Source organism: Saccopteryx leptura, chromosome 1 (genome assembly GCF_036850995.1).
Source record: "Saccopteryx leptura isolate mSacLep1 chromosome 1, mSacLep1_pri_phased_curated, whole genome shotgun sequence".
NCBI lineage: Eukaryota > Metazoa > Chordata > Mammalia > Chiroptera > Emballonuridae > Saccopteryx > Saccopteryx leptura.
Window position 1 is genome coordinate 43,636,867 of NC_089503.1, and position 24,723 is coordinate 43,661,589.

Here is a 24,723-nt window from a genome sequence, read left to right on the forward strand (position 1 = left end):
AGTATTGTTGGCTATAATTACTATGCTGTTCATTATATCTCCAGAACGTTATCCACTAGTTGCAAGTTTTATTCAGACCAAAAGATGTACACAATTTTTGAATGAGAACTGAGTGATTTTAGAACTATATTGTTAGTAAGCTTGACTTGTTCTTTAATTGTAATAAATTGTTAAGTACCCACATTTGATGCTAAAGTAAAACATGTAGACATATGCTGTTATCAGCTTTCAGTTTAGCTCGTAGCTGGATCCCCTTTGACACCACTAATTGTTGCCTAATTTGAATAGAAGATAGAGAGACACATGAAGTTCATCTTTAAGCTATGTAGGGGCTGTTGAAAGAGCCTTTGTGCTATGTGCAATCAAGAGAACTGGTCAGTGTTTGGACTTTTTGCAGAACAATACTTAGCTGAGAATTTGCTACCATATTTTTTCTGTTTCCTTTCAAAATAATAAGAAAGAGTGCATATTTAGGCTATAATTTTGCTTTCTGTGGCTACAATGTTTTTTTCTTTTTGAAAGCACAATTTAACTTTTATTCTCTTTTCATTCAAAATGTCAATGTTGAAATAAGGCAAAAAAAAAGGCAAAAAAAAAAAAAAGAAATAAGGCAAGGTTAAAAAAAATTGTGTTTAGGTAGAAAATTTCAAAATACTGATGGTTAGTTAATTTACTGTCCCTGCTGTGAGAGAAACAATTCTTCCAAAGACTAACGGCTTTAACCAACTTGCTTTGAACCTACAAACTGATTATCATTTTTCTGTGGGTCACATTTTCATATAAAGGATAGTATTCCATTATTGAGAAGAATTACACAGAACCCCAGGGTTGGTAATGGGACTCCAAATGGAGAATTTTCTGTTGAAGTGGATGGGTTTATTTAGTGTCCTGAATCTACCACTTTAAAGGGCATCTTCCCCTAGTGTTTTCTTACTTGGATCTCTAGTACTACTAGTACTGGGCATTACGGGTCAGTGATTCTCTTGAAAATGTTATTTATAGTGCCTTAAGCATACCCTAGATATGCTGATATATTTTTAAAAAACTGAAATCTTTGGCAGAACAAAAGGTAACTAATTATAGAAAATAAAAGTAGTAGTAAAATTGTATACAAAATACTATTTGCTTGTGCTCAGAATCCTGGTAAGATTTACTGCACCTTATATCCTTTTATTTTTTTATTCATCCTCATTAATTCTACCTATTTTTATTTAGTGCCCTCTATGTACCAATGGCTATGCTGGACCCTGAGGATATACTAGTGAACAGGATAGATGTCCTTCTTGGCCTCGCAGAGCTTATAGTCTGATAGACGATTGATGGTGCTGTAATTATAATAAATGTTCAAAGTCATGCTTTGAGTAGTATAGGATTTTAATAGTCTACTGAAGACAGTCATTTTAAAATTTTCTATTTATTTTAAAAAGTTATTGAAGGCATTCTTAAGAAAACGGCTTTTAAATTGTGACTGAATGAATAGGAGTTAGTTGGCAAAAGAAAGTGGTGGAATGCTATAGACAAGGTAAAGAGCACATGTAAATGTCACAGGAAAGAGAGGATTTAGCAGGTAGCATCTGGATCCTTGTGGGAACTGAAAGAATTTCAGTATAGAGTAGAAGGAAAAGAATAGACAGTGGTGAAAACACCTAAAGAGCTAAATGTGTTTCAGAACCATTTAAGTCATTTAAAGAAATTTAGACTTTATTCTAAGTTAGGAGAACTTGAAATCAAAGGTTAGAAAAACTTTGTACATTTTCTAGATTTTTCATTCCTACTTTTGCAACTACTTGTTTTTTTCATAATAGTGACCTAGAAGGTATTATCTTGCTTCTAACTGCAGGAGCTAGAGAGTTTGTCTTTTCTGTGGGGACCAAGACAAAGATACGTTTATTTTTCAGACACTCTGGGATCTAAGAATTTTATTTCTATTTCTGTTCTGAGAAGCCTGGCTTTTCCACACACAAATGACCTCTTTTTGACTTACATGCAGTTATGTTTATTGCTGAAATAGTCTGTGGAGACCTACTACGTTAAATGTGTCACCTCGGCAAGTAGAGAATTAACTTTACAAAATATTATTTATTTTCATTTTACCATATAATATATATTCCATAGGAATTAGCCTGAACATCCGGTAATAATTCTGTATTTTAAAATTTTGATTTAAATATAACATATGTGTAGTAAAATGGTACAATCTTCAGCATACTTCTTGACAAATGGTTTTGTAATCATCATCCATCGAAGATAGAGAACATTTCCAGTTTCAGAAGGCTCTTTCATTCTCCCTTCCAATTATAATCTCCAAAAGATAATCAGTATTCTTTCCTGTCACCATAGATTTACTCTGTTTTTGAACTTTGTATAAATGGAATTATAAAGCATATATAATACTTTCTTGTGTTTTTTTTTCATTCAATATAATGTCTCTGGGATTTATACTCATTGTTGCAGGTAGTAGTTTATTTTATTTTGTTGCTGTGTAGTATCATATTTCTATTTGGTTATCTTTATACCGATGGACACAAACTGTAGATTTATAATAAAATCATATGGTAGTATAGTCTTTTAATTTTGCTCTTAGTAAAATTTTATTGACCTTTCATAATTCTTTATGTTTGTATATAAAATTTAAAATTATTTGTTGGTATCTATAAAAAATTGCTAGGATTTTAATTAAGATTACAGTGTATCTATATATCAATTTGGGGATAATTTATATTTTAAAAATATTATGACCTCCAGTGCATGAGCAGCATAATATATTTCTCCATTTATTTATATTTAAAACTTTTTTATATTAGTAATAACTTGTAGGGTTATTTTTTCTATGTGCATAGAAATTCTGCACATTTTGCATATTTCTAAATAATTTTTAAGTTTTTGCATATATGTGAAAATAAATATATTTTCATAGAAACCACATATCCAGAGATCTTGCTAAATTTACTTATTAATCTATTGTATTTTATTTTAGGGTTTAAATTTTTTCCCAATCACGCTATCAGTCAGGCTGTGAATAATGAATTTTATTTTTCATTTTCTACTGTATGCATTCTTTTTAGCTAATATGTTACCTTTTAGAGCAGTTTTAAGATTGATAGCAAAAATGAGCAGAAAGTACATAGTTCTTCTATGTCCTCAAACAAGCAGCTTCCCCCACTATCAATGGCCCCATACTTCAGTGGTAATTTGTTAAATCAGTGAACCTACAATGACACATCATCATCCAAAGTCCATCATTCACATTAGGATTCATCCTTGTATTGCACATTGTATGGATTTGATAAGTGTATAATGACATCAATACATGATTTTAGTATTATACAGACTGCATTCACTTCCCTAAAACTCCTCCATGCTGTGTCCGTTCATCCCTCCCTTCCTCATAAGTCCTGGCAAACCACTAATCTTTTTATACTCTCTATTGTTTTTCCTTTTCTGGAATGTCATGTGCTGAAACCATACAGACTGTAGTCTCTTCCGATGGGTTTCTTTCACTTAGTAATATGCATTTAACTTTCCTTCATGTCTTTTCATGGCTTGACAGCTCTTTTTTTTTTAGCACTAAATAATATTTCATTTTCTGGATGTAGCAAAATTTATTTATCTACTCATCCACTGAAGGACATCTTGGTTGATTCTATTTTTTTTGAAATTATGAATAAAGCTGCTATAAATATTCATATATGGGTTTTTGTGTGGATGTAAGATTTAGTTTATTTGGATAAATACCAAGGAGTGCAATTTCTAGGTCATATGTTAAGAGTATATTTAGTTTTTTTAAAAAACCACCAAATTCTTTTGCAAAAAGTTTGTCATTTTGCATTCCCACTAGCAATAATTGAGAGTTCCCCTTGTTCCATATCCTCGCCAGCATTTGGTGTTGTTAGTGTTTGGATTTTGTCTATTTTTTAAAATTGAGATATAATTTACACATAACATTATATTAGTTTCAAGTGTTTCAGTATTTGCATATGTTGTAAAATAATCACTCAAGTTGTTTTCATAGTGTAGTGGTTATCATATAAAATAATTACCAAAATACATCTAGTTAGAATTTGTCACTGTACGTAAATTTTTTTTCTTGTGAGAACTTTTAAGAGCTACATTTTTAAAAACTTTAAATATATACATACAACACAGTATTCTTAAATATAGTTATAAGGCTGTACATTAAATTCCCAGGACTGGCCCCTGGCCGGTTGGCTCAGTGGTAGAGCATCGGCCTGGTAGAGCACTGGCCTGGCGTGCAGAAGTCCCGGGTTCGATTTCCGGCCAGGGCACACAGGAGAAGCGCCCATCTGCTTCTCAACCCCTCCCCCTCTCCTTCCTCTCTGTCTCTCTCTTCCCCTCCCGCAGCAAGGCTCCATTGGAGCAAAGATGGCCCGGGCGCTGGGGATGGCTCCTTGGCCTCTGCCCCAGGCGCTAGAGTGGCTCTGGTCGCAACAGAGCGATGCCCCGGAGGGGCAGAGTATCGCCCCCTGGTGGGCAGAGCGTCGCCCCCTGGTGGGCGTGCCGGGTGGATCCCGGTCCGGCGCATGCGGGAGTCTGTCTGACTGTCTCTCCCCGTTTCCAGTTTCAGAAAAATACAAAAAAAAAAAAAAAAAAAAAAAAGATTCCAGTTATGAATGAAATCATAGGATATTTGTCTTTTTCTCTCTAACTTATTTCACTTAGCAGAGTGCACTCAAGATCCATCTATTGCAAATAGCAAGATTTTTGTCTTTTTAATGGCTGAATAATATTCGTGTGTGTGTGTGTGTGTGTGTATGTGTGTGTGTGTGTGTGTGTGTGTGTGTATCACATTTTTTTTTTTTTTTTTTGTATTTTCCTGAAGCTAGAAACGGGGAGAGACAGTCAGACAGACTCCCGCATGCGCCCGACCAGGATCCACCCGGCACGCCCACCAGGGGGCGACGCTCTGCCCACCAGGGTGTGATACTCTGCCCCTCCGGGGCGTCGCTCTGTTGCGACCAGAGCCACTCCAGCGCCTGGGGCAGAGGTTAAGGAGCCATCCCCAGCGCCCGGGCCATCTTTGCTCCAATGGAGCCTTGCTGCGGGAGGGGAAGAGAGAGACAGAGAGGAAGGAGAAGGGGAGGGGTGGAGAAGCAGATGGGCACTTCTCCTGTGTGCCCCGGCCGGGAATCGAACCCGGGACCTCCGCACGCCAGGCCGATGCTCTACCACTGAACCAACCGGCCATGGCCTGTATCACATTTTTAAAGATCTAGTTATCCATCTATGGACACTTAAGTTGTTTTCATGTCTTGGCTAAATAATACTACAGTGAACATGGGCCACATTTTATTTTGGGCTTTCTAAGAAGTGTGTTGTAGTATCCTTTGTGGATTTATTTGAAATTCGTTAGTAGCATATGAGGTTGATCATCCTCTCATATACTTGCTTGCTATCTGTATATTTTTTTTAGGCAAAGTGTCTGTTAGGTCTTTTGCTCATTTCTTTTTAAAATTTAGTTTATTTTGTTCATTAGATTCCACATATAAGTGAAATCATGGTATGTGTTTTTCTCTGACTGGCTTATTTCACTTAGCATAATGCTGTCTGGTTCATCCATGCTGTCACAAAAGGTAAGATTTCCTTCTTTATTGTGGCTGAGTGTATTCCATTGTGTAAATGTACCACAGCTTTTTTATACATTCCTCTAGTGATGGATATTTATGCTGCTTCCAAATCTTTCCTGTAGTAAATAACACTGCAGTGAACACAGCAATGCATATATTCTTTTGAATCAGTGTTTTGGGTTTCTTTGGATAGATTTCCAGAAGTAGAATCATTGGGTCATAAGGATGTTCCATTTTTAATTTTCTGAGGTAACTTTCCACAGTAGCTGCACCCCTCTGTTTTCCCACTAATAGAGCATGAAGGTTCTCTTTTCTCTACATCTTCACCAGCACCTGTTATTTGTTGATTTATTGATGATAGCCATTCTGAGAGGTGTGAGGTGATATCTTATTGTGGTTTTAATTTGCTTTTCTCTGAAGATTATGGATATTGAACATCTTTTTATATGTCTATTGGCCATCTGTATGTCCTCTTTGGAGAAGTGTCCAGGTTGTTCATATTCTTTTTTTTTAATTTTATTTTTATTTTTTGTATTTTTCTGAAGCTGGAAATGGGGAGAGACAGTCAGACAGACACCCGTATGCGCCCGACCGGGATCCACCGGGCACGCCCACCAGGGGCGACGCTCTGCCCACCAAGGGGCGATGCTCTGCCCCTCCGGGGCGTCGCTCTGTTGCGACCAGAGCCACTCTAGCACCTGGGGCAGAGGCCAAGGAGCCATCCCCAGCGCCCGGGCCATCTTTGCTCCAGTGGAGCCTTGGCTTCGGGAGGGGAAGAGAGAGACAGAGAGGAAGGAGGGGGGGGTGGAGAAGCAAATGGGCACTTCTCCTATGTGCCCTGGCCGGGAATCGAACCCGGGTCCCCCGCACGCCAGGCCGACGCTCTACTGCTGAGCCAACCGGCCAGGGCCTGTTCATATTCTTATTGTTCAGTTTTAAGAGTTCTTTGTATATTTTAGATAAAATTCATTTATTGGATAAATATTTTACAAATTTTTCTCCTAGTTTGTGGATTGTCTTCTCATTCTCTTTACATTGTTTTTCAAAGAACGAAAGTCCAGTTAATTAGTTATTCTTTCACGGATTGTGCCTTTGGGGTTGGATCTAAATGTCATTGCTGTCCTCAAAGTCACCTAGGTTTCCTCCTATGTTATCTTCTAGGAGTTTTCTAATTTTGCATTTTACATTTAAGTCAATAATCCATTTTGAGTGAATTCATACACACCTTCAGGGTATAAAGTCTATGTCTAGTTTCAAGATATTTTTTTTAACATGTAAATGTTCATTTCTAGCACCGTTTGTTGAAAATACCTCTAGTACAGTGATGCCAAAATTCACACAAGAAAAATACTATCTGAATAGGATTATATATATTAATAAAATTAAATAAAAATAAATAACCTCCCAAAACAGAAAGAACCCTGCCCAGATGGGTTCACTAGTGAATTCTGCCAACCGTTTATGGAAGTAATTATACCAATTCCTTACAATCTCTTCCATAATATAGAAACAGAGGGAATGCATCTTAATTCAATCTATAGGTCTGGCATTACCCTAATACCAAAATTCAAGAAAAATATTACAAGAAAAAAACTACAGAGTAATATCTCTCATGAATATAGATATAAAAGTCCTTAACAAAATATTAACGAGTTGAATCCAACAATTATAAAAAGAATCACACACCATAACCAAGTGGGATTTATTCTAGGTATTCAAGGCTGGTTCAGTTTTCAAAAGTCAATTAATATAATCCATCACATTAACAGACTAAAGAAGAAAAATCACATGATCATATGACTAGATGCAGAAAAGCATTTGACAGCATTCAGTATACCTTTATGATAAAACATCAGTGCCTTTGAATAAAGAGGAACTTCCTCAACTTGATTTTTTAAAATTTACAAAAAACATGATTGTCTCTCCATTTATTTAATTCTTCTTTTATATTTCCTATTGGATATTTGTAGTTTCCTCATATAGATATTGTACATATTTCATTAGATTTATGCCTCAATGCTTAACTTTTTGTGGTGGTATTGTAAATGCATTGTGTTTTAAATTTTTAATTCCACTTGTTCATTGCTGATATGTAGGTCCAATGCAACCTCAATTAAAATCCCAAAAGAAGAATAAAATGTTTAATCTGCCTATGTTGGATGAAGTAGTTTATAGATGTCCATTATGTCCAGTTGAATAATAAAGCTGTCGAGTTAAAATATATCCTTACTGAATTTCTGCTGTTGGATCAGTCCATTTCTGAAAGAGGGATGTTAAAGTCTTCAACTATAAGACTGGGTTTATCTGTTTCTCCTTGCAGTATCAAATTTTGTCTAAAGTATTTTGACAGTATGTTTTAGGCACAAACACATTAAGGATTGTTATCTTTTCTTGAACTAATACCCCCTTTATCATTATGTAATGCTCCTCTTTCTCTCTGATAAGTTTTCTTCCTTTGAAATCTTTGTGCCTCTATGTAGGTACTTTTTCTCTTTAGTTTATTTCAAGATTTTATCTTTGCTTTTCTGGAATTTGACTACTTTAGTATTTATTTATTTATTATTTTTGAAACTTATTTTGCATTTATTCTACTTGAAGATCTCTGAGCTTCCTGGATCTGTGGTGTGGTGTCTGTTATTATTTTGGAGAATTCTTAGTTATTATCACTTCCAGTTCTTTTTCTATTCCTTTCTCTCTTTATTCTCCTGGTATTCTCAAGACACATGTTATACCATTTACAGTTGTTTCAGAGTTCTTTAATATTCTGTCCTAATCCCCCCCCCATCCAATCTTTTAATTCTTTGCTTTTTAATTTTGAAAGTTTCATTGACATATTCTTAAGCTCAGAGATTTTCCCCTTGGATGTTTCAGGTCTACAATTGAGTCCATCTAAGGCAGTCTATTAAATCATTTAGCATATTAATCACAGTTTTAAAAAACTTCTTTTTTTTTTTTTTGTATTTTTCTGAAGCTGGAAACGGGGAGAGACAGACAGACTCCCACATGCACCCGACCGGGATCCACCCGGCACACCCACCAGGGGGGGCTCTCTGCCCACCAGGGGGCGATGCTCTGCCCCTCCGGGGCGTCGCTCTGCCGCGACCAGAGCCACTCTAGTGCCTGGGACAGAGGCCAAGGAGCCATCCCCAGCGCCCGGGCCATCCTGGCTCCAATGGAGCATCAGCTGCGGGAGGGGAAGAGAGAGACAGAGAGGAAAGGGGGGGGTGGAGAAGCAAATGGGCGCTTCTTCTATGTGCCCTGACCAGGAATCGAACCTGGGTCCCCCGCACGCCAGGCCGACGCTCTACCACTGAGCCAACCGGCCAGGGCCAAAAAACTTCTTATTTGATGTTACTAACATTCTTGTTACATCTGACTCTAAGTCTGATGTTTCTTTAGTCTCTTCAAACATTATTTTTTGTCCTTTAGTATGCTTTGTAATTTTTGTTGTTGTTGTTGAAAGGCAGACATGATGTACTAGATAAAATGAACTGTTTTAAACAGGCCTTTATAATTTAGTGGTAAGCTTTCAGGGGACAAAATCAGAGACATCACAATAACATCTTTTCAAGTTCTAAAAGAAGAAAAAAATTCCACCAAGAATTTGATATTTAGCAAAAATATTCTTTAAAACTGAAGATGAAATAGAAACAATTAAGACAAATAAAATTTCAGAGAATTTAATGCCAGCAGATTTTCATTACAGAAAAATGTAGAGAAATTTTGTCAGGCTAAAGGAAAATAATTCTCAATGAAAACTTAGATTTTTAAAAAGAAATGAAGACTATTGAAAATGGTAAATCTGAAGGCAAACATAAAAGACACTTGTATTTCTTTCTTCTTTCTTTTTTTTTAAGCTGAAAAGGGGGGAGATAGTGCACCATACTCCTGAATGTACCCTGACCAGGATCCACCTGACAACCCCGTCTGGGCTGATGCATGAATACTGAGCTATTTTTAGTGCCTGAGGCTGATGCTATGACCAGCCAGGCTATTGTCAGAGCCTAGAGCTGACTCTCGAACCAATCAAGCCACTGGCTGTAGGAGGGGAAAAGAGAGAGAGGGTGAGTAGGTAGGGGGTGAGAAGCAGATGATTGCTTCTCCTGTGTAGCCTGAATCAAACCTGAGATATCCATATACCAGGCCAATGCTCTATCCACTGATCCACTGGACAGGTTTGATATTTGTATTTCTAAAAAGTAAATTTAGCTATAATGAATTGAGTCTATAGTATAAACAATAACAATGTGTTGTGGAATTTAAAACTTGTAGAAGTTGTATGTATGGCATCAGTAAGAAAAGATGGAGAAAATTTTAAGTTTCTTATATTGAATTTTGATGGTATAATAAAATAAAGACATAGATAACAAACTAATGAAGGAAATAGATGCAATTCTAAAAACAAATAATGCAAAGAAAGTAGATAAAAAGAACAAAGTACGGAGGTAATATATAGAAAAATATAGAAAAATGGTCAACAAACTCTATTAGCAATAATTGTATCTAAGTGTAAATTAACTCAAGTACAAATTTTGAAAGGTAAAGATCATCAGATTGGATTAAATAACAATATTTGATTAATATATCGATTACAAGAAACAGTAAATATAAAGATGTGGATAGGCCCTGGCTGGTTGGCTCAGTGGTAGAGCATTGGCCCAGTATGTGGAAGTCCTGGGTTCAGTTCCCGGCTAGGACACACAGAAGAAGTGCCCATCTGTTTCTCCACCCTTCCCCTTCTTCTTTCTCTCTATCTATCTCTTTCCTTCCCGCAGCCAAGGCTCCACTGGAGCAAAGTTGGCCCAGGCACTGAGGATGGCTCCATGGCCTCCACCTCAGGTGCTAGAATGGATCTGGTTGCAGCAGAGCAATGCCCCAGGTGGGCCAAGCATTGCCCCCTAGTGGGCATGCCGGGGGATCCCAGTCGGACATATGCAGGAGTCTCTCTGCTGCTCCCTACTTCTCACTTCAGAAAAAAAAAAAAAAAGATGTGGATAGGTTAAAAGCTAAAGAATGGCCAAAGATACACTATACAAACATTAGTAAAAAGAAAGCTGATGTGACTATATTGATATAAAGGTAGACCTCAGGAAAATAATATTAACAGAGATAAAGATATTTCATAAAGTTTGAAAAGCCAGTTCATTAAGAAGTCCTACCATTTTTAGATGTGTATGCATCTAATAGCAGAGGTTCAAAACATAGTACATGAAACAAAAAGTTGACAGAACTAAAAAGAAAAAGAAAACTAATCTATAATCTAATTATTCTTAGAGATTTCAATACTCTTTTAAAATCTGAAAAAAAGAAAAAAATCTATAAGAATAGAAAAGACTCAAACAATATTATCAATAAACCTGACCTAATTGACATTGAGTACTACATTAAAAAATTGCAGAGTAATTATTCTTTTCAAGTGAATATAGAACATCCCACAACATAAGCATATTCTGGACCATAAAACAAATCTCAATACACATAAAAGGATTCAAATCACATAGAGTATTGTCTCTGACCACAATGGAAATAAATTACAAATAGACAACAAAAGAAAATTCTTAATATTCCAAAATATTTGGCAATTAAGCCACACTCTTCTAAATAAACCATATATAAAGAAAAAAAGTAACGGGGAAAATTATAAAATATGTTAAAGTGAGTGGTAATGAAAATAGAACCTATCAAAAATATGTGGGATGCAGCTAAATTATTACTTTGAGGGAAATTAATAGCTTTAAATATTTATATTTAAAATAATAAAAGACTAAAGTCAATCTACAGAGTCAAGAAATACAGAATAAAAATCCAATGTCTTTTTTTTTTTTTGTACAGGCAAGTTGATTCTAAAATTTATATGGAAATGCAAATGACCTCGTATAGCCAAAACAAATTTGAAATAGAACAAATTTAGGAAACTTACTCTATGTTAATGCAAGACTTACTGTAAAGCAACAATAATTAAAACAGTTGGCCTTGGTAGACAATGAATTGATCAGTAGATCAGAACAGAGAATTCAGAAATAGATCTACACACACAAGATAATTCAACATGCATTATAGGCCTAAATAGAACACTTAATCTATGGAGTTTTTGCAACAGGAGAAAGTCTTTGTGATCTTGGTATAAACAAAGTTTTCTTAGATGGGAATCAGAAAATGCTACTTATAAAGCAAAACCTTGGTAATTGGATATCATCAAAATAAAAACCAATGGCTCCTCAAAAAGCAACTTGTGGAAATAAAAAAGGCATGCTACAGACTGGGCAAAATATTTACAATACATATATCTGACAAAAGATATGCATCACATATACATAAATAATTCTTAAATTTGTATAGAGTATATAATATGTGCATTTTATAAATTTTATATAAATATAAAAGTAGCTAATAAAACTAAGAAAAAGACATGTGGTTCAATATAAAAAGGGGCAAAATATTTGACTACTACTTCACAAAAGAAGATATGTAAATTGTCAGTAAGCACATGAAAATATATTTTGTTCTCTAGTCATCAAGGAAATGTAAATGTAAGTGAAAAAACCACACTAAGATACCATTGTATACTTCCTAGAATGACTAAAATTAAAGTACTAACATAAGTAGCATTAATGAGAATATAAAGCAACTAGAACTCTCAGGCATTGCTGGTAGAAATTTAAAATGATGCAAGAACTTTAGAAAATATTTTGGCAATTTCTTATAAACTCAAGCACATAACAACTCCATGTTTAGAAGAAATTCCATTTTTAGAGGGAACAAGACACATATTCATAAAAAGACTTATGAATGAATTTTTATATTAACTTTATTTCTAATAGCCCAAAAGGATGAGAACACCACATGTCCACAAGGAACATACTGTATACTTTAAAAAAAAATAAATACAAGGGTAGGCAAAAATATCCTATAGTAATAGAAATCAGATCAGAGGTTGTCTGGGGCTAGGAATACGAATGATTGACTGAAAGAGAACACAAGATAATTTTTTGGAAATGTTCTATCTATATCTTCTTTGGGGTGGCAGCTACATGAATGTGTAATTTGATAAATTCATTAAATTTACATTTAAATTGGATGAATTTATTATATGATTTATATTAAATTACACATCAATATACTTAATTAAAGAACAAGTAGTTCTGTTGCTACTTGACATAACAAAAATATGATCTTTTTTAGTACTATATTAAGAAGTTTGTTTTAGTACTTACTATGTGCAGAGCTGTGGGTTAAGTATTATGAAAGAACACAAAAAGGTATTAGAATCATTTCCTCACCATCAAGTCACTTAATATTTAGTTAGAGTAATGCACTTCCAACTTGACCATATACTTAATTATATGATGCTAAAACTGATAAGTAATGGCAGCAGTAGATGTATAAGAAAGAGTTGTGAAGTTCTGAGTTAATGAGTTGATACATGAAAAGAATATAAAAAGCACAGTGACTGACAAATAGTATGTGCTTGGCAAGTGTTATTTTGCTTTACAGAGGATGGGGATTTATGTTTGAAGTGAAGAAGTGATGAAGAGGTGGTATTTAATGTAGCACTACAGAACAGGAGGGTTTTTCATAAGCATCAAGAAGGCTATAGAGACGTTTTGGTCAGGAGGATTTCATAACCAAAGGTGTGGAAGTGAAAAAGCACCAGGTATGTACAGTAGATTGAGATATGTTTGATGTTCTCATTGGAAGAGAATGAAGAGTTTCATGTAAGAGGAAGAGATGAATCACTAGGGCCAGATTATGTAGGGCCCTTAAAACCTTATTTTAAATGGACCTTTTATGGGTTGCCAATGCATAAATAAAACAGATAAGAAGGAATATTTTATCAGAAAAATATATTTTATAATTTTATTCTATACTGTAACATTAAATATAAAATCCATTAACCAGAGCAGTGAAGCTGTTTTGAGAACACAGAACTGAAATTGGTGCTTATTGATCTTAGATGGGAGTTGTTGTTGTTTTGTGTGTGTGTGTGCAATGAGGCTCAGTTTCCACTTTATTTCTACTGTAGTTTCTTTAGGCTGTGTGATATTAAAAAATCCTATTCGGATAGCTAAATAATTATAAATAGTAGTTTTATAAGTGCGTAAAGTCATTGCATATTTTTCAACAAAGCAAGAAATTTACTTCAACGTAAATGCATAATAAATATTTTAACCTTGTAGTACCAGTTAATGCATTGGTGGTTTCCAGTGTGTTAAAATCTGAAACATAACACATTTGAATGTGTATGACAGCTTTTGTTATGGTTTTCTATTGTTTATTTTATTATAGTTGTAACTGGCAGAAACCCAACTCAAACTAGCTTAAGCAAAAACAGGAATATATTGGCTTACATTACCAAGAAGCCCAGAAGCAGAATTTGGTTTTAGTTATTTTTGGATGTAAATGTGCTAACATCGTGTAAAGATTTTTTTTCTCTTTTTATCTTTGCTTCTCTCCAGTTTTCTTTGTATTTTTGGCTTCATTCACTCTTATTGCCGACAGTCTTACTTCATGTGCTGGGAGCATGGCCATAACAGTCTCAAGCTCACATGCTTATTGCTTCCAACCTGAGCATAAGAGCCTTTCCAGATAGTTCCTGGGTCAACTCCTCTCTGTGTGGCTGGGTGGAGTAGGAGGAGGCAGGCTGCAGTGTACTGCAATTGACAGATGCATCAGGACAACAGTGGCGTTCAAGACGTATTTCTCCCAAACATAAAAGATGGAATATAGGACATATTAATCACTCAAAATTGTTTCCACAATCTAATACAGTTTTTTTTTTAAGGAGTTAAGTATGTATTTGAAAAAGTCAAAATGAACTCAAACATTTGTAGAACCCAAAGAGCAATGTTATATTGCTTGAACACTTTGGCCTTTGGCAAAGGGTGTCATGATGAGTAATATTTCAGTAATAGGGACAGCTGTAGCTTTTCTTTCTTTCTTTCTTTCTTTCTTTCTTTCTTTCTTTCTTTCTTTCTTTCTTTCTTTCTTTCTTTTCTTTTCTTTTCTTTCTTTCTTTTTCTTTCTTTCTTTCTTATTAAGTGAGAGGTGGTAGGCAGGGAGGCAGAGATAGACTCCTGCATATGCCCCTACCAGGATCCACCCAGCAAGCCCCCTACAGGGCGATACTCTGCCCATCTGGGACCACTGCTCCATTACTTGGCAACCGAGCTATTTCAGTGCCTAAAGTGAGGCCATGGAGCCATCCTCATTGCCTGGAGTCAAATTGCTCGAACCATTTTAGCCATGGCTTTGGGAAAGGAGGGAGGGGAGGGAGAGAGACAGAGAGAAAGGGGAAGGGGAGGGGTAGAGAAGCAAATGGTCATTTCTCCTGTGTATCCTGACCAGGATTTTAACCCGGAATTTCCACACACTAGGCCAATGCTCTACCACTGAGCCAACCGACCAGGGCTGATGGCTGTAGTTTCTAATGGAACATTTCACTACATAGGAGTTGTGGTAGATATCAACATGGTGTGAGTAGTGAGCAACAGTGAAAAAACAAGGTATTAGGCTGCACATTTACTTCTTCTAACTGAAGATAAAACCTAATTTGAAACAAAGTACTTTTAGAGTTCAACAATATCTTTAAGTAGCATCTTAACTGTTTCTTAATAGATGATATTCAAGAAAAGAAAGCCCTCAGTTCAAACAAGATAAGGCATTATGGAAATGAAAGGTAATATGGAGGAGCAATGTAATGGAATGTGTATGGGAGAGTTGGCTGTTGAACACTACTGACTTTTACTGAAATACTTGAATCTTTAGCACCCTTCTCCAAAGAACTATGGTGCTTCACTCCACATCTGAAGCAGAAGCTATAAAACTGATGTTCAAATAATAATTTAAGTAGTCATTTCAGTAAAACTATCAATGAACTGACGTCAGGGCTCAGTCACGAGTGTTTGACCTTGTGCAAGGCAAGTTACTTTCTTGATTGTTTCCTCATTTCTGAAATGGGGGTGTTTGTCTTAATGATCATCAAAGTCTCTCAATTACAGCAGCAGGCTGTGAGCTTCTGAGTCACCTGCTGGATGTTTTCCTCTCTTTCTATATTGGCATTGACAACTGCTACCAATTAGCAGTTATACTTTGATGGATATGAGAAAGGAATTTGGTTTTGAATAATCCCTCTGATATTGTTCTAGGTGCTAAGCAGCCTTGGAAAACAGATGAAAGCGATATCTCTTACCTGTACATACGTAACAATGTGAATTCCAGGAATGTATGTTAAGTCCCAGGTTTAAGGAGCCCCTAAAAAAATTATCAAAACTTTGGTAGATAAAAACAATGCAAAGAGAATATTGCACATAGTGTGATAATATTGTATGTGTATTTTGAGGTTGCATGTGTATTTCTGGCAGATTTTAAATGTAGGGTTTTTTCTCCCTTATGAAGATGCCCAAATCTTCCATCTAACAGTTCTAATGACACTTGCAAATGCTCCTCCTGACAGACTCTTTCTCTCCCTCTCTCTCTTTCTCCCTTCCCCTCTTCTTTCTCTCTTTCTCTCTCTCGATCTTTCTGTACACTATCTAGTAAAGTGGTTGTGGAATTACATTTTTCCTGGAAGAAATATATCTGATTTAATGACCAAATTGTTTTAAGGCAGCACAACAGATTTCATAAGAACTAAATCTATTTCTTCACACAGATCATGCATGTTTTACTCAAGCATTGAGTCATTAGCATGTTTATAATGGTTCTAATTTAGCACAACATTTTCTGAATTTTATCCTTGAGTCATTTACAAATTGTTCATATTGAATAAACAAAGGAAACAGATTGCATTTTATACTTAGTAATTTATCTGAAAGAAGAGGGGAGGGTTAATTGTTTTAAAGTTTTGGTCTGTTTGGGGAAGTGAGCCTGCTTTTTCATTGCTAGGCATAAATGCCATTTCTCATCTTTTCGGAGATGGGGGGGTTATGGAGGAGTAAAATGAAAAATTAGGACCGGGACAAGATTGGCCACTCCCAGAGGGGAGTGTGGAGCAAAAGGGGAGCTGGCACGAGATTATCCAAAACAGTTGGTGCATTCCTTAATGATCAAGTGCTTGAGAAGTCCAGCTCTTCCTGGCAGAGCATCTGTGTTGATGTTTATATCATTCCCCGCTGTATGGGAAAGGCATGCTTTCTCTTGCTGCTTGGCTAAAAATAGGATGGAATATAGCATTGTATGAGATATTTTAAGATAGCAAAAACATTTAAGAGGTTAAAGGTTTGGCTTTTGGATCAAAAAAGATCAGTGATACAACTCGTGTTGCTCCTTGCAGACTGAATTTTATCTCGAGTTTGTCAGTGATTCGAACTCTTGGTTAGGCAAGTTATACTAGTTTCAATTGGTGCGGTCTGAAAAACCCACTCTGCTGCCTTTTCTGTTAGCTTCCCAGCAGGAAGAGCAGGCCTGAAAACAGCCTCTATTTATACCCCCTTGTTCATATTGGGAAAATCAGTTGTTTCATTGGAGAGTGGGAGAATGAGAGGAGAGCACAAGCGGTCGTCAGGGAGTATGCTTTGTACGTTATCGTGACTTCAAAATAAAACTGGCACATTTTAGTGTCTAATTATTTTTAGTGAGCTTGGAGAGTTTTAATTAAAATTTAAGAGTGCTCTTCAAGCTCTCCAAGCTCCAATTTTATCCCACTGTATTCTGAAGCACTTACCACTGTGGAAAAATGTACAGTAACTTGCTTGTGCATCTCTGTTTCCTAATGAAAAATGTGGGATGGATGATCAGCAGGGTTATAAATATAGATTGTCAGCATTACTTGTAAACCAAGGTCAAGTGTACTTTTGACAAGTTATTGTTCTTGGATACAGAGAGAATTTATTGCATTTGAAATGTATGATTCCTATGGTAAAAAGAAAATGAATTGGTTTTAATATCTTCTTAAAAGAGTTGTTAAAGCAGGAGGATATCCGCATATAGGGGCAGCAGCCATTTTTTTTCTCACTAAAATATTTTACAGATACTTTTTTATATCATGTTTCTAAGGGTTTAACATTCCTAAATTTAAATATCACTTTGAGGTAAAAGGAATAATAAGTGTTTATTCACAAGTAAATTGTTTTAAAGTACAATAATTTTTTCTATTTATCTTTTTCTATTCCTCATAAGTTAATTTTTGTGATATTTTCCATTATTCTCTTTAACCCATTTGAAATATCATTATTTTGTGCAGAATACGTGTCAATACTGCTGCAACTTAGTTTAACCGGAAGTAACTTAAAATTGTTTTTCAACATCAGCATATAGATCAGGGAATAAATATCTCATATTCTCTCACTTTGAATTTCTCTTGAACTGTAAAATTAATTATTAGCATGATAAAGTACTCTTGACTTCCCTTGACTAAAACCTTGGTACTTAGAAAGCAGAAACATTGCCTTGCAATCCATTATGCAGGATATTTATCAAAAATTAGTTCTAAAGTGTCTTTCCTTGTTCCCCTGGAAAAGTTTCTTGAAAAACACTTAATTTGCAATGAAAAGGAAAAAAACAAAAGCTGTGCAACTGAGAATTAATTCAGATCATATCAAGACCTTGATTAAAGGTCCAGCTCTTGATTTTTATAGTTCTTTTTAAACCATTTTACTTTAAAAAATGGGACAAGATAAATAATTATCACTTTTTTATTGACAATGTATTGGTTTTTGGAGGCTAATTCTTTCAAAGTAAGAGGAATTAATTTTGGTATTTTCCATTTTTATACTGAGGTGTATGGCTGACATTCTTTTTTTTTTTTTTTTTTTTTTTGTATTTTTCTGAAGCTGGAAACGGGGAGAAACAGACAGACTCCCGCATGCGCCCGACCGGGATCCACCCGGCACGCCCACCAGGGGCGACGCTCTGCCCACCAGTGGGCGATGCTCTGCCCCTCCGGGGCGTCGCTCTGCCGCGACCAGAGCCACTCTAGCGCCTGGGGCAGAGGCCAAGGAGCCATCCCCAGCGCCCGGGCCATCTTTGCTCTAATGGAGCCTTGGCTGCGGGAGGGGAAGAGAGAGACAGAGAGGAAGGAGGAGGGGGTGGAGAAGCAAATGGGCGCTTCTCCTATGTGCCCTGGCCGGGAATTGAACCCAGGTCCCCCGCACACCAGGCCGAGGCTCTACCACTGAGCCAACCGGCCAGGGCCCTAACATTCATTTTTAATATGTACATTTTATGGTGAACTTTTTATACTATAACTATCTCTCAATTTCCAAAAGCTATTTAGCTTCTCTTCTATTTTTTAGCTGAAGGCAACTCTGTCAAAATACTAAAATTTGAATAGTCAAACTCAGGTAATGTAATATATACTGTATATTGTTATATTGTTTTGAGGACTGTGACACCATCATAACTCTATTAGTTGTTTTCAAGTCAATTATGTAAAACATATTTTTTCTGAGTTAATCCAAGAATAGTTGGGTGATGTTCAGTACTTATTTTCTATTTGGAATCCTGCCTGACTGCTGAGCTAAAGTCATTTCACAGTCGGTCCTACTCTTCTCATGGACATGATGCAAACTGGAGTTCTTTACTTACTTCAACTTTGTTTTTTGCATCTATGCTTGGGCAAAGTCTGACCTGATCAGGTACCTCTGTAAAGATAGTGTCCTATTAATATAGTTGAGACATTGGCAAAAGGATGATGAATACTCACTTTTAATTTCTACTCTTACCTGGATATTGTTTTGAATGGGAAATCTTAAAATATAAATTTTTATTTATAACTGTATTACATATTTTCTCATTTCAAGTCAGAAATCTGTCAGTGATGACCTTCTGCCTATGTGAAATTTGTGAACAATCTGTATTTTTGGGGGGTCTTTTTTCTCTTTTCTGCACTTGCCTTCCATTATAGTATGGAGTGAGCTTAGTACTAACTGTGATATGCCCTTAGTGGTTGGCAGTCAGATAATTGTTTCAAGAAACTTCCTCAGTGTTTTGAATCTCCCTGGAATCTCAGCATTGAGTTTGAATGTTGATAAGATTGTATGTAGTAAGCTGTATTGTCCCATAGATAAAGGCAATCAGTTATTGTTATTATATATTTTTTCATTAGCTGTAAGAGAGACATGTAAAGGGTGCTTTATTTTTCCCTTCAGTTTCTTCTACTAAAATGGGAACTCATATAGCTAGATTAATTTAGCATTACACTGAGGACTAATTTTCTAATAGGAATGTGAAATGCTTTGAAGTTATTAGCCATTTTATTAATGAGTAGCTTTTATGTAAAGCTGTGTGCACATGGTTTGATTTATGTTTGAAGGGTGTGTTCCTGTTGTCCATATAGTTCTATTTTTCTCCCATGAAGTTTAAGCATTCTTTTCTTGGAGCTCTGAAAGATTTCACGTTTATTTATAGAAATGAGAGACATATTTTAACTATTTTATATTTATTGTGTTTTTAATCCTAGTGTATGAACTTGCTGTGTGAGTTTGTGATTATTACTAGTAAACTGGGCTTTTGTCTTTTACCATTACATATGCTCTCAACTCAAATTTTAACAAAACAAGTTATGTGTTAGAACTTATATTAGCAATTAGCAGATTGGTGCAAAAAAAAGTAACAAAACTGGGTAGGCTAGGAAGTTCAAGATGCTTTGTTGATTATTCTTATTCATGATCTGATGTTTCTTCAATCTCTCTCAGAAATGTAAACCCTGTTTGCGAAAAATTAATCTCTGATAAGCATGGCTTTCAAAACTGGCTTCATAACTCTTAAGACTCAGTATTATCTTTTTTATGACTTTAGCATAAATACAAAATATGTATAGAAGAAAGGGTACACCTTGTTTCTGAATTTAAAATAAACATAGCAAGAGATCCTTTTGGAAATTAGATACCAACTGAACATAAGTATATGCATGTAGGCCCTATCAGAAGGTCACTCAGAATCCAGTGTTTAATAACAGTGGTAGGTCACTTGTTGCAGCCTAAGACAAGTTTAATAAGAAAGAATGGAAAGAAAGAAGGAAGTTAAGAGAAGATGTGAGGGAAGGGGCAGGGAGCTTTCTCTTAATCGAATCAAGCTGGCTTCCATTTGGAAAGAACGTTAGTGTCTGTGACAGCGAGCTAGTATGGTTGCTCTTCGTCAGCCGTTCCAGGACACACTGTCTGGATTCTATCCATTCCTTGATTGATTGATCATGTCATGAACAAATGTTAATTGTTTTCACCAATACTTTCTAATCATGCAGTGGCCTTCTCATCTTTTACCCAGGGCTCACTGTCTTTTTCTAAAGTTTATCTAGTTTCTAAAACCTTTTAGATCCATCTTGACCTTACTGTCATTCTGAAAAATTCAAGGAGGATTTAGAAGTTGGAAGGAAAAAAAAAAAAAGAAAGAAAAATGCCAAAGAAATAGGTACTGATATGGGAGAGGAAAGGCATTTGGACATGGAGTAACTAACAATTTAAATGTAATTTTAAAAAGAAGTTATCAGAATGTTAACCTCTTTTGACACTTGGAATGTTAAAGTTTAATGGGAGTATGCTTCACACTAAGGATTTAGTATTTAAATCTGCATTCTTGTTTGGAAATACGCCCTATTTGTTAAGATTTGAGGCATAACAGATACATGTAAATAGTTGTAAGCAGTAGCTTCAGTTGCAGATCCATCTGAACAGAGAGGAAAAACTCATTGATAAAAATTTTCTAATTATTAGAATATTCTAAAGTTTAATTTTCTGTAACTTTTATGAATCTTTATAGAAAGAAGTGTAATCACTCCTTGTACTTTAGTGTGCTACTTAGAAATGCAATAGGGCAAAAATGTTTAAATAAGTATTTCTTGAAAAGAATATACATCTCTTTTTACATAAGAGAAATGCATTAATAGTTTTCATTATATTGACTTTATTTTCTTTGCATTTTTCTAAATAAATGGGTATTTTATGAAAGTGTCTGAATGATTTCTTGTGTTTTCTCCCTTGAAGAATTGTTGTTCTTCCTTGAATAGCACACACATTTTTCTTGAAATTAAAAAAGAATCACCTGGATTAAAAGGAATATTACCTAAACTTAACCTGTAGGAAAGAGCCCCCTTTTCTGTCCTGTCAGTCTAAGAAATTATAAATGCAGACTGAATATTAATAAAACTATAATTATAATACCAAGATAAGTTTATTGAGCATTATCTTTTTTTTTCCTTGGGAATAATTTAAATAATCTTGTAAAAATAAATGTAGTCATGGTGTCATGGTATTTTATAATGTAGTAATATAATTTCTATATCCTAGGGTTAAAACAATGGCTTTGATCATTTTTTTATTGTTTTTAAATAATTAAAATTTTCCATAAACTGGCCTTCTGAATTTGTAATATTTTAATACTTAGAATATCTATGTAATATACTTAATACTTGCTTTTTATTTTAATAGATTCCTCCTGTATGGAAAAACTACTTTCAAAAGATTGGAAGGAAAAAATGGAAAGACTAAATACCAGTGAACTTCTTGGAGAAATTAAAGGTACAATACCCAAAATTTCAAACATATCAGTGTGGAGATGTTATTTTGTATAACAACATATTTGCTGATCTTCTGTACCCTAACATTATTTCTTATCTCTAATACTTGTTTATATATGAGAGGGTAAATGTATAATATGTCCCTGAACTCTTATTCTTTGTAATGTTTACAAACTGAAAATTTTGCTCTCTCTTTTTATTAGTCTATAATATATTAATATAGGATAAACTGCTTTATGCACTTAACAGAAAGGTATGAAAATGAAATATGTTACATAAAAGATGAAGAACAAATTAAAGACAATTTTAGTCCTCTTTAAGTCATATAGCTTAATTTGTGAATCAAAATCATTGATTTAATTTTTTTCCTGATCAAAAAGGATCAATCGTAGCACCTATAGACAATGAGTTTATAGAATGTGCTGTATATAATGGTATATGGGTGGTTCTGAGGCCCGCTTCCCGGTTCAAACCGTAGCTCTGTGATTTACTAGATGAGTCAGGTTGGGCAAGTCACTGATCTCTGTGTTTGAATTCCTAGTATCTAAAATGGGGATAACAACAGTACCTACCTCACAGGCTCATTAATACACGTAAGGCTTTTAGCATAGCACCTGGCACTTAAGAAAGCACTCATGAGAGTCAGTTTTAGTAGTTGTTATTGTTAACATGCCCTTAGGTTGATAGGTTGATTAATCTTAAATAGATTTCACAGGATTTAAAATTCCATGACCTCTTACCCTGACGAGGATGAGCATCTTAATTTTTTAAGTTGTGTGATTGATGCTATTATTCTCATGCATGTTAAGAAGTGGCCAATTCCATTACATTACAGAATTAAGTTATCCTACCAGTGAAGAAGTTATCTACTTCATGCCTAACTCTCTTGTTGATTCTTTTATGGAAGTGAAATTCTGTATTATTAGTTTTTGGAATCATGAATAGAATCCATGGTCATTAAGTAATTCAGTCAGTTCCTTACAGACAGTCATCACTCTGACTTGTACTAATAATTTGAGAAGTTAATTAGATTAGTTTTCTGAATTTATAAGGTGAATCTTCCTATTGGTCACGGATAATAAATATCTCATTTAAAATGAATATTTGGCAATAACTATCTGATGAAAATGTTATTTTGAATTTAGTACAGAAAATTGCCTAGGGGTCAGGCATGTGACATTCAACTCAAATAAAGAGAAAAGAAATTCATCTCATTCCCATGGAATAATTAATAACATTTCATTATCCAGTACAGTATCAGAATCAAGTAGAAAGTGAGTAATAGTTTGAATTGCGCTGTTTCTGTTTTGTACTTATGAAGGCCACTTCATTTTGGGAAAAAAAAAGAGAAACTCAACGTATAACTGATGGGTAGAAAGAAAGTCATTAGCGACATATTCTTTATCCAGCTGCAATAACATGGTGTGTGCTACTTTGCATGTCATTCTGTTTTTTCTTCCTTTTCCAAAGTCATTGGTTTTATAACAGTGAGAACAGAAATGGTTTATGCAAAGGCAAGCTTTTGCAAGCATGAATGATAGGGGTCTTGCTTTCTCTTAGTAATGTGGAAACTAACATTTATTATGTTATGATTAAGCATCGGGTTTACAAGTACCAGGTTATCTTCTCTCCTCTGCTCCCACTTCCCATCTCACTTTATTTTTAATTCTAATTATAAAGTCAAAATGTGAAAGTTGTACTAGTCTCAGATATTCAAAATTCATAAGCCTCAAAAGTGAAACATGCAAAATTAGGCTTTTCAAATTCTTTAACTTGTTTTTCTGGACTCCTTATGAGGTATGTGAACTGTCATCTGTGCGCTACTCTCAGCTTTATGGGCATAGAAGATAAGATTCTTATTATATCTTTCACTTTGATTTTTTTCTACATAATGGTCTCTTCTTACATCCTAATATTTTGTCACCATAAAACTATACAGAAAACATAAAGGTAATATAATGAAAATGAAAAGAAAATTAGTGTTCATAGAGTAATTCAACCACTGCTAATACTCAGTGTACATTTTTAGTCTAGGTGAGGTCAGGCCAGTTATTATCCACATAATTTAGTTATAACTATTCTGAAATGTTGAAATGATCTATATACTTTATCCAAGAAATAACACTATTGTGGCTTATCAGTATTTAATATTATATCTCAAGCATTGTACATTTTTACTAACTGTTTTTTCCCCTCATTATAAAATTCATAGCTATTAAAACGGTCTTTTAATTCTATCTGAATATTTTTTTGTGTGTGTGACATGGAGAGAGAGAAGGACGTATAGGGACAGACAGACAGGAAGGGAGAGAAATGAGAAGCATCAGTTCTTTGTTGTGGCACCTTAGTTGTTCATTGATTGCCTTTCTCACATGTGCCTTGATCAAGGGGGGGGGGCGTGCTACAGCAGAACGAGTGACCCCTTGCTCAAGCCAGTGACCTTTGGCTCAAACCAGTGACCTTGGGCTTCAAGACAGCGACCTTAGGGCTCAAGCCAGCAACCATGGGGTAATGTCTATATCTATGATGCCATACTCAAGCTGGTGAGCCCTCACTCAAGCTGGATAAGCCCATGCTCAAGCTGGCGACCCTAGGGTTTTGAACCTGGGTCTTCTGCGTCCTAGTCCAAAGCTCTACTGTGCCACAGCCTGATCATTCTTTTTTACTATTCCTTTGTAGTCTATC

General features: G+C 35.3%; 1 protein-coding gene across 18 annotated transcripts in view; it reads left to right on the plus strand.

Annotated features, from left to right (window-relative positions):
- The window catches only part of SOX6 (SRY-box transcription factor 6), a 655,048-nt gene that overhangs the window by 354,300 nt on the left and 276,025 nt on the right, over positions 1-24,723 (plus strand). For all 18 annotated transcript variants that reach the window (XM_066365360.1, XM_066365351.1, XM_066365321.1 and 15 more), the window contains one exon: positions 21,950-22,039. In XM_066365360.1, the coding sequence (XP_066221457.1) occupies positions 21,950-22,039 (90 nt within the window). The remainder of the gene's footprint in view (positions 1-21,949; positions 22,040-24,723) is intronic.